Raw genomic sequence first — 9,200 nt, forward strand, 5'->3', positions numbered from 1 at the left:
AGATACAATTACTCGAACTAAGGACATCCAGAATTTCTAAGTTAGATAATGTGAGAAATTAGTGTTTTGCGTACACTATAAAGCCAGGGTTATGCATAAAATTAAATTGACCTTATTAGTGAGATTATTTAATGGTAAGTGGTCATTTTAAGTAAGCATAATTAGTCTAAATGCTGAGGTAGATAATCTAAATTTAACATCTTAAACCAGCAATATCAATTAACTATCAATCATTAGCAGCCTCTTTTGCTTCAAATCCAATTATAGTCACGAGACAAAATTAACATCACTCACCCATTTGTCACGGGATACATCGTAATATCCATTAACTTATAAATTATTATGGAATCAAGTCGGGAATTTAACTCTTTTAAATAAAAATAAATTTGATCAAATTTTAATTTATTTTTAGTTGGATTCGAGTAATTTACGAATATAATATTATTTAATTATATGTTTAATGCAGGTATTAAAATTAAAATTTTATTAATTTTAATTTATTGAAAATGATTAATGAATTAAGTGATTACTAGACTTGAAGTTCATGTTTTTTCTTAATCAAAATTGCTAGCTTTATTTTAAAAAAATGGTGAATGTTATAACCATGATCGTAAATTGAACATATAATTATGATATTTTTCTTATATATATTGACAATAAATTAGTCATTTAAGATCAAACAAAGACTAAACAAGAAAAATGTTAAAAACTCAACCAATAAACTTAAACAAAAAAAATGATTGTCCCTTGTTCCCATATGTAATGGGGTAAGGGGGAGGTAAGATAGTAGGTTGCCCTCAACACTAGGTTGAGAGCAGCTTCCGTAGGAGACCTCCAAATTATGAAATGCCCTTCATGGGACTCGATCTCACGACCTCAAGGTTAAGACTACAATAAACTTAAACAAGATGGATACAAATAGATCCGATTGCATCGGCAAACGAACCACAAAATGAGATTAAAACTACTGAAGACCATTAATAAATCGTATATTAGAGTCGAACAGTATGAGAAAACTATCATAAACATACCTATATATCTAAATGTGAATCTAAAAGTCTAAAACAAGAAAGATCATCTATTTATTTTTATATGAAGATGAAAAGGGCTGCACATGGTTATGAATTAAATGGATGAATTTGTTTTCTTTAGTGGGGGCATTCACCTTGTTCTAGAATTCTCTTTATTATAAGCCGGTAATCACGCAAACGTCATCCAGGATTCTCTTTTTTATTTCTTTTCCATTTGCTATATTTTCTTCAACATTTCTAATGCTAATTATTATAAGGAATTGAAATTATAATAAAGATTTCATTATATAAATTAATACTAAATTAAATGGTGCAAATAAATCAACTAACCAAACTAATAACAAATCCAACATAAATTATACTATTAAATATTAAAGTTGTGGATTTAATTTATATTTAATTTTATTATTTTTAATCTACATACTTTTTAAATATTAAAATTTTGAACTTAAAACTTAATTATTAAATTTGTTAGATGAGTGTAACAGTAGAAATAGAATATAGACTAAAAGAAAATATGATAATTTCAGTTGTCAGTTCCACTCATTCAACGATATTGAAAATTTTACATAAGGCTAGAACTAGGGTAGCGGAGAAGTGTTGCCTTAGTTAGGTTTTAACCCATTTGATTTCATTCATTCTCGTTGCTTACTATCGTTGACTTCTATGTATTCTTCTCTTCATGTTTCCTCTTTTTAATTTATTCGGTCTTACGTTTCTGTCTATATGCAGAGCTTTTTACGCAGAGATTTATTTGCATGGATTACTTCCCATACAAACGCGCATACGTAGACTGCAGGGTTTTGTTGTTGTTGTTGTAAACCAAATATAATGGCTTTATATCACTCCAACACAATACTTCCAATTTCTCCCCAAATCTATGTCCATTTCAATACCCACTGCTTATCTATCAATTATCTTCAAAAGAGGGCTTCTCTTTAATTATTGAATATACCTGTTTAAATATTTATTATTTATATATGTTATATTTAATACTCAATGTTGCTTGACTTATTATTTATTCAACGGTTCATATATCATGTTTATGCCCAACAGACTGCAGGGTTTTGTTGTTGTTGTTGTAACCAAATATAATGGCTTTTATATCACTCCAACACAATACTTCCAATTTCTCCCCAAATCTTATGTCCATTTCAATACCCACTGCTTATCTATTCAATTATTCTTCAAAAGAGGGCTTCTCTTTAATTATTGAATATACCTGTTTAAATATTTAATTATTTATATATGTTATTTAATACTCAATGTTGCTTGAATTATTATTTATTCAACGGTTCATATATCATGTTTATGCCCAACTGTCTCTTAGACAAGAAAAGAGAATGTTGTTTTTTAAAAATCATGGGTTCGAGCAGTTACGTCTATAAAGTACGTGTGTATTTTATTAATAGATTATAAAGTTATAAACACATACTATTTGGAGATGACTCCAAACTATTAAAAAAAGTTACATAGGCTTTGGCCCTACAAACCAAATTAATGACATTACTAATCAAAACTAAGTGTTGAGTTAGACTTCTGATCTACCACTTGGTAATCCTAATCACATCATTACTCTTTCTTTAATAATTATGATTGATTGCCCAACTCATTTAGACCCAGATGAAATTATATCTTAATATTCTACTTGAATTTCACTGTTTTTTTTCGATATAATACCTAACTATTTATAATCAATTCAAATCTCTAAATTACATTTAGTTATATTTGAAATCAACCTTTGAAAAGTATTAATCTATTTAATTTAATTTTTTAATCTGATGTGATTACAATGTAATATTATTTATAATCATTCTTAACTACTGATATTTAGTAATGCACATGCTCTACATATACAACTGCTCGAACTCGAATCTTTTAAAACCAACAACGTCCCCTTCGAATTCAGTTAAATGAAACTATATGCCGACGCACCAACATTTTTATCTAACCAAATGTTCATCCGCGTACTTACCATATAATTTATAATATATATCCACTCCAAATGTTCATGCATTGTATATTATATACAGTAGTTTATAACCAGAACTGTATATGCATTCGGATTTGGCATTTTTGTATTTATTATTTATACTTTTTTATCTTTTATATTTGTTCTATTATTTATATTCGTTGTTTAATAAAAATATCCTCTCTGTTTATTATTCATTTGAGTATATACATAACTCAATTTTATTTTTCTTAAGGTGTGAACTTATTAAATTTAATCGAATTGATCTCTAAACTTTATTTTAAATCAAATTAACTTTAAAACTTGGTAGTTTTAGTTAAATTAGCTCTTGAATTTTTTATGGGATCAAATTGGTCACTGAATTGATAATTTATTAACAAAAGTTGAAGGAAAATTTTAACTACAGGGGTCAATTTAATATATATAAAAATTGAAGGATAATTTAATCAAACTTGCCAAATTCATGGAACATTTTTTTTTGTTTTAAGCCAATAACAATTGATAAATATTTATTTATTTAATTCATTAATATGTTTTTGTTTTTGTTATTTTTCTCTTTTAAGAAAGGTTAAAGCGCCGTCCAATTCGAATAAAAATAAGCTAATCTTTTGTATAATAATTGTCATTTGAATAAAAATACTATCCCAATAATAGAGTTGCCGGCCATGTGAAGAAAAGAAAATTCTTATTTTTCCTTAAATGCTTCCGTAAATTACAGCTGGAAAATCTTTTTATTTATTTATTTATTTATTTTCACTAACAAGTAAAAATAAATTCATGATTAAATAAATAACGTGTCCCCCGATTCATGCACGCTCCTTTACACTTCACGGGACCAAAACCATTATATAGATTACATGAAATTGGGTTTGTAACTCATTTATATTTGAATTAAATTATATAATTTATATAATTAGATGTATATAAGAACGTGCTGAAAGTTATTATCGACTCTTCATGATGACATATTTATGTAAGTAAAGCTTAATTTAAAGGCAAATTAGGTCACTCTTTATGTCACAACCTAGATTTTGGAATAATTAACAAAGCTTTTTAGAATAGATGAAAAAGGTAAAAGAAAACAAAAATTAATTAAAAAGTAGTTCAAATTGTACTAGAGCAAGTTAAGATATTAAAATGATTAAAAATATTATATGTTAAATTTAAAAAATTGTTAAATTCAGAAGTACAGTATTTTTTTAACACGTACACAGGGACGAAGTAGGATCAAATATTGAGAGGGATAAAATAGCTAAGTTCAAAATAGTAGGAACTTATTATGTATTTGATGTAAAAAATTAGAAGGAAAAAGTATATTTTTACTTAAGTTTAAATTGATAAGGACCTAAAATGCTATTAGACCAAAAAATTTTGGAGACTTGCTCCTCCCACTCTATATACATTCGGCCATGCATACACGTGTATTTAGAAGCAGGGACTGTCGCAAACTTAGGAAATTATATTAAAAGTTTACATAGTGCGAAATTATAAAATTTCATATTATATGTAATTAGATTATTAATAAGAAAATATAAAAATATTTATATTTTATGAGAATTTAAAATTTTTAAGGAATACGATTACACCCAAACATCTACTTTGATCCATCTTGTTTAGAAGAATATGAATGTGATAATATTAAGGTAAAAGGTATGTGAGGTCCTCGTACTTTTAAAAAATCAATATGGCTCTCATATTTTTCACTCAATGTAACCCTCAAACTTAGAAAATAAATCTAATGTGACCCTTCGACCAACGATTTCCGTCGTTCATAGTTACGATGCTGACGTGACAGTTTACAGTGGCTAATGATGCGCCAGATGATATGACATATGAACTAAATTGGTTTATTTGATCGAGTTCAAGGGCCAAATTCTTTTTTTTAACTTCAAGGAATTATTTGATTTTTTTTCAAAAAAAATATTTTAAAATTTAAATTTAAACTATACAAATAAAAAAAATAAATATAAAAATACTAGAAATAAAAATTAAATTACTAAAAATTAATATATATATATATATATATATATATATATATATATATATAACCAGAGTGATTGAAAATGTTATTGTTAAGTGATTCATTCAATTTAGAGATGAAGCATAATGTGAATTTTATTTTATTTAGCAGTATAATTATATTATTACGTTCGTGCATGTTAATTTTATTTTATTTTTATTTTATGAAGACAAATTTGTTATTCTTTGAAAAATTAAAAGATTAAATAATGACTAGGGATAGTAAAAGAAATCTCAAACACGTTGAGTTCATATCTACCTTGACTTTATAGAATTGTATCTAAGCAATGTATGACAATTTTCCTATTATTATTTTTAAATCAAGTTTAAGTGAATTTTATTTTTCTCTTTCATGTTATATTCATTAAAATGCTCTTCTTAATTGTATAACTATTTTTTTATATTTTTAAATACATATTTTCATGATAATTTATACATAAATTTTAATTTTATAACTTTTATTTTTTTAAAAGAATTTATTATATTTATTTACTTTAATTTTATAGCAATTTAATCAAGTTGAATTAGAAATACATTTAGAGTTTAAGATAATTAGAAGTAAATATATAAAATACAATTGTACAGAATGGACGAGTTCATGTTTATATAAATAAAAGTCTGGTTAAATTTGAGGTAAAAATAATAATATATTTTTTAGTAATTTAAATTTTATTTTTGGTGTTTATTATATTTAACATTTTTATATTTTAGATCTGAAATATTTTTTTTTGAAAAATCAAATAAACTCTTGAACTTTAAAAAAAATTAATTTGGCCCTCGAACTCGACCAAAAAATCATTTAACCCATCTGTCACATCATCAATCATATTACTAGTCACAGTAAAATGTCACATTAGTATTGTAACGAACAACGATAAAAAATCGTTGGTTAAAAACCCACATTATGTTTTTTTTTAAAATTTGAGAGTCACATTAAATTAAAAAAATTATAAAGGTCACAATGATTTTTTATTTTATTTTATTAAATAATAAATAAATTGGAGGGGATGTTTTAGCTGAAAATTGTTTTTAACGACTCTGGTTTCTCTTTAAACGTTTAAACCTGTATTTAATGCTTCAACACATGGAGGGGTCTTCCTTCTGAATCATTTAAATGAATGGCCTGCAAGAGGTGTTGGATATTTATTAATATTTAAACCTTTGTCTTTTGTTTATTAATTTATTTATGTACAAATAACTTATAAAATCAAAGTTAAATAAACTCAATTTTATACATTAGAGCTTTGTTTTTATTATTATGGAAATAAATAATGTCTATTAAAAAACAATTTCAGTGGTTAATGGATGATTATATTTTTAGAGGTTTCGAGTTTGAGCATCATGTCTATTATATTGTTTGAACATTCATTGTCAAATAATTAAGAATCTTCTGAATAAATACTATCTTGTAATCATCTCAGATTTATAATTTTTTTCCTAAAATAAAATTTTGAACCTTATTAATTGAAACTTTAAAAAATACACAAGTGTTAAACAATGGACAAATGTTATTAAAATGAAATAAATTTGATACCTTTAAAAATGTCATAATTTACTTTTTAGTCCCTTGAATTTACATGTGATTGTCATTATTGTTATTAATGTGGAAATTAAACCATTAGTTCTCCTTTCATTTTACTAATACTACATTAATGGAAAACTTTGGACATTTATTTGATAAACCCTACAATAATATTTCTTAACCTCTAAGTATAAAATTTAATTAATTATTTGAGTCCTAAGTTCATGTGTTGTCAACCTATTTAAACGGAATATTTGTTGGTTTGATTTGCCTTTCAATCACCCACTACATGGCACATTAGCTACTTTCAACAATTGATATATAAATAAATTTATTATTATTTCATTTCAGTACATAAAATTTTAATTAATATATTATATGTAATAAATAAATAATTTTATACAATATTTTCTCAAAAATATATTTAAAAACATATATAAATTATTCAAAAGTTAAACACGAGACTAATATTCGCTTGAGACAAATCCTTTTTATTAATTGGATTCCATTTTCAAAGTACTTTCCTTTTGCTTTTGAAAATTGAACTACAGAAGATGTTCACAGTTCTTACATTTATTACTTGGTTGAACGCCCTCTAAAAAGTGTCTCAATTTTTTTGTTCTTTTGCCCTTTGTTTTATATTAGAATAAATCAAATTATTAATGAAAATTTGAGTATTATTTTGGAGAAAACAAAATTGAATATAATATTTTCATGAAAATAATTTTTTTAATCATAAATCACAGCACTTTCAAAAACAAAGAGATACCCATATTTCACACTTTTCTTATTAAGGAATTGAATCTTGTTTTAAGTAGTAACGTGCCCAATACATTGTTAGATGTATATTTGGATACACAACATACTTTGACATTGATTTTATTTTATTTTTTAATATTACGATAATTACAAGAGATAATATATGCTCATACTTTTTAAATTTATAAACAATATATATTCATTATGCAAATATGTAAGTGCTCGAATTCAAGTTTTTTTAATAAAAAAAAACATTAATTTTATGTATAGTCGTAAAAAAATAGAGGAGAAAATTGATGATAAAAAGAAAGTAAGAAATTTCTTTATACAATGATATGAAAAGTACTTGTAGCTAGAAGGAAGACAGGAGGGGAAGAAGAGGGAGTGGGTGCAACTAAATATTATTGTCGTTCTTTCTTGATTCCTATTTCTTGTTCTCAGACAACTAGTTTCGATCATGTTGTGTTTGGCCGTGACGATCAATTACAGTAATATCTATCATGTGAAAAACGATATGATCGAAAATCGTTGGTGTATGCGGATTAACGATATTAACGGAGATAGTTAACTAACATCGAGAAAGGAACCAAGCACAACCCTCTTTTGTTTAACTCTGTACAATCATTCTTCCCATCACGAAAATTCAATTTGTTTTCTTCTTCTTCTTCAATATGTATGCCTGAACAATTATCTGCACTTTCCTTCCCCTAAAAACACACAACAATGTGCAGCTATTAAAAGTTGTTGAAAGTTGAAACCATCAACTTAAGGGGATATATATATATATATATATATATATATATTAATTATCACAATGATTCTGAGAATAATCGAATTTTACCAGAGAATTACGTGCAGCTTGGTCTTCTCTCTTTCTGGGATTCATATTGTTTGATTTCCAGTCATCACTAACCTATTAAAAATGTTGTTGAAACCATCAAATTAAGAAACACCAAAGCTAAAGAAATACAGTATGTATGTATGTATATATATTACCTTGGGACTATTGACCGGTGAGCTTGCGGTATCCTCCAAAGAATCATCCTCGTCACAAATCTCTGCGGCTCTTGTTTTCTTGAACCTCAACTTCTTGGGAAAAACACGGTGATGAAGGTCGATATTATTGTGGGACGACGATGATTTCCATGCAGCGCCTCGGGTCGTGGCGGCATCGGAGATCAACGAAGAACCGCAACTGAGACTAGAACAATAACTATTTTGCTGCTGCTGCTGCTGATATTGATTGTTGTTGTCGGAGAAAGCTTCAAAATAAGCAGTCCAGCCGCTTTCTTCGACTGAATCATCGTCCTCGGGTGATGTTTTTTGTTTAGAAACAGCAGATGAATTGATGGAGTAATCTTCCATATCCAGAAAGGAGAGAGGTTTCTGTGGATTTGAAAAAAGATAGTCGATAAGCACTTAACAATGGAGGATTTATAATGAGAGATAGAAAGAAAAAAAAATAGTTCTTCAAAATATAATACAAAAAGGGAACCCATAGTTTAGAATCTTGGTGAGACCCAATAATGGGCCAGGGGTAGTTTGAGGAAATTAAAGCAGCAGTTGCAACAAAACATAAAAATAAAATGGTAAACTACATATTTAGACATCCACTTATGCCCGTAGTTTTGTTTTAGTCACCCAACCCTTTTTTTTAAATTACACCTAATGACTTGGTCATCTACCTTTAAAACATTAATGCTAACATGTCACCATAAGATAATATCATATCATCATTAAAAAAAAAAAAACTGAAAGCATGACTGAGAGAGAAGCAGAGAAAAGGAAAGTTAAGCATATTTTATATATAAATGAACATTAGTGTGTAAGGTAGTGTTTGTTTTTACTGTGTAAGGTCTGCAAAGCTCTTATGTCTGCGCCGCGCAGACCACACGCA

The 9,200-nt window shown here is 26.8% G+C and overlaps 1 protein-coding gene across 1 annotated transcript; it reads right to left on the minus strand.

Annotated features, from left to right (window-relative positions):
* Positions 1-7,662: 7,662 nt before the first annotated feature.
* Positions 7,663-8,754, minus strand: LOC120203682 (vascular-related unknown protein 1-like). The gene is made up of 3 exons (XM_039203873.1): positions 8,300-8,754; positions 8,145-8,216; positions 7,663-8,010 (listed from the first exon to the last, which is right to left on the minus strand). The coding sequence occupies exons 1-3, from the start codon at positions 8,666-8,668 to the stop codon at positions 7,855-7,857; spliced, it is 597 nt and encodes a 198-aa protein (XP_039059804.1). The 5' UTR covers positions 8,669-8,754; the 3' UTR covers positions 7,663-7,854.
* Positions 8,755-9,200: the final 446 nt, after the last annotated feature.

This window comes from Hibiscus syriacus, unplaced genomic scaffold (assembly GCF_006381635.1).
Source record: "Hibiscus syriacus cultivar Baekdansim isolate YM2019G1 unplaced genomic scaffold, ASM638163v2 tig00010263_pilon, whole genome shotgun sequence".
In the NCBI taxonomy this organism is placed as follows: domain Eukaryota; kingdom Viridiplantae; phylum Streptophyta; class Magnoliopsida; order Malvales; family Malvaceae; genus Hibiscus; species Hibiscus syriacus.

What these genes read in the sequence shown, in the direction of transcription:
- LOC120203682 (XM_039203873.1), bottom strand. Translation starts at nt 8,668, where the DNA reads ATGGAAGATTACTCCATCAATTCATCTGCTGTTTCTAAACAAAAAACA. An exon ending in CACCGGTCAATAGTCCCAAG is followed by an intron (nt 8,217 to 8,299) that starts GTAATATATATA and finishes CATTTTTAATAG; the next exon opens with GTTAGTGATGACTGGAAATC. An exon ending in AAGCTGCACGTAATTCTCTG is followed by an intron (nt 8,011 to 8,144) that starts GTAAAATTCGAT and finishes GTGTGTTTTTAG; the next exon opens with GGGAAGGAAAGTGCAGATAA.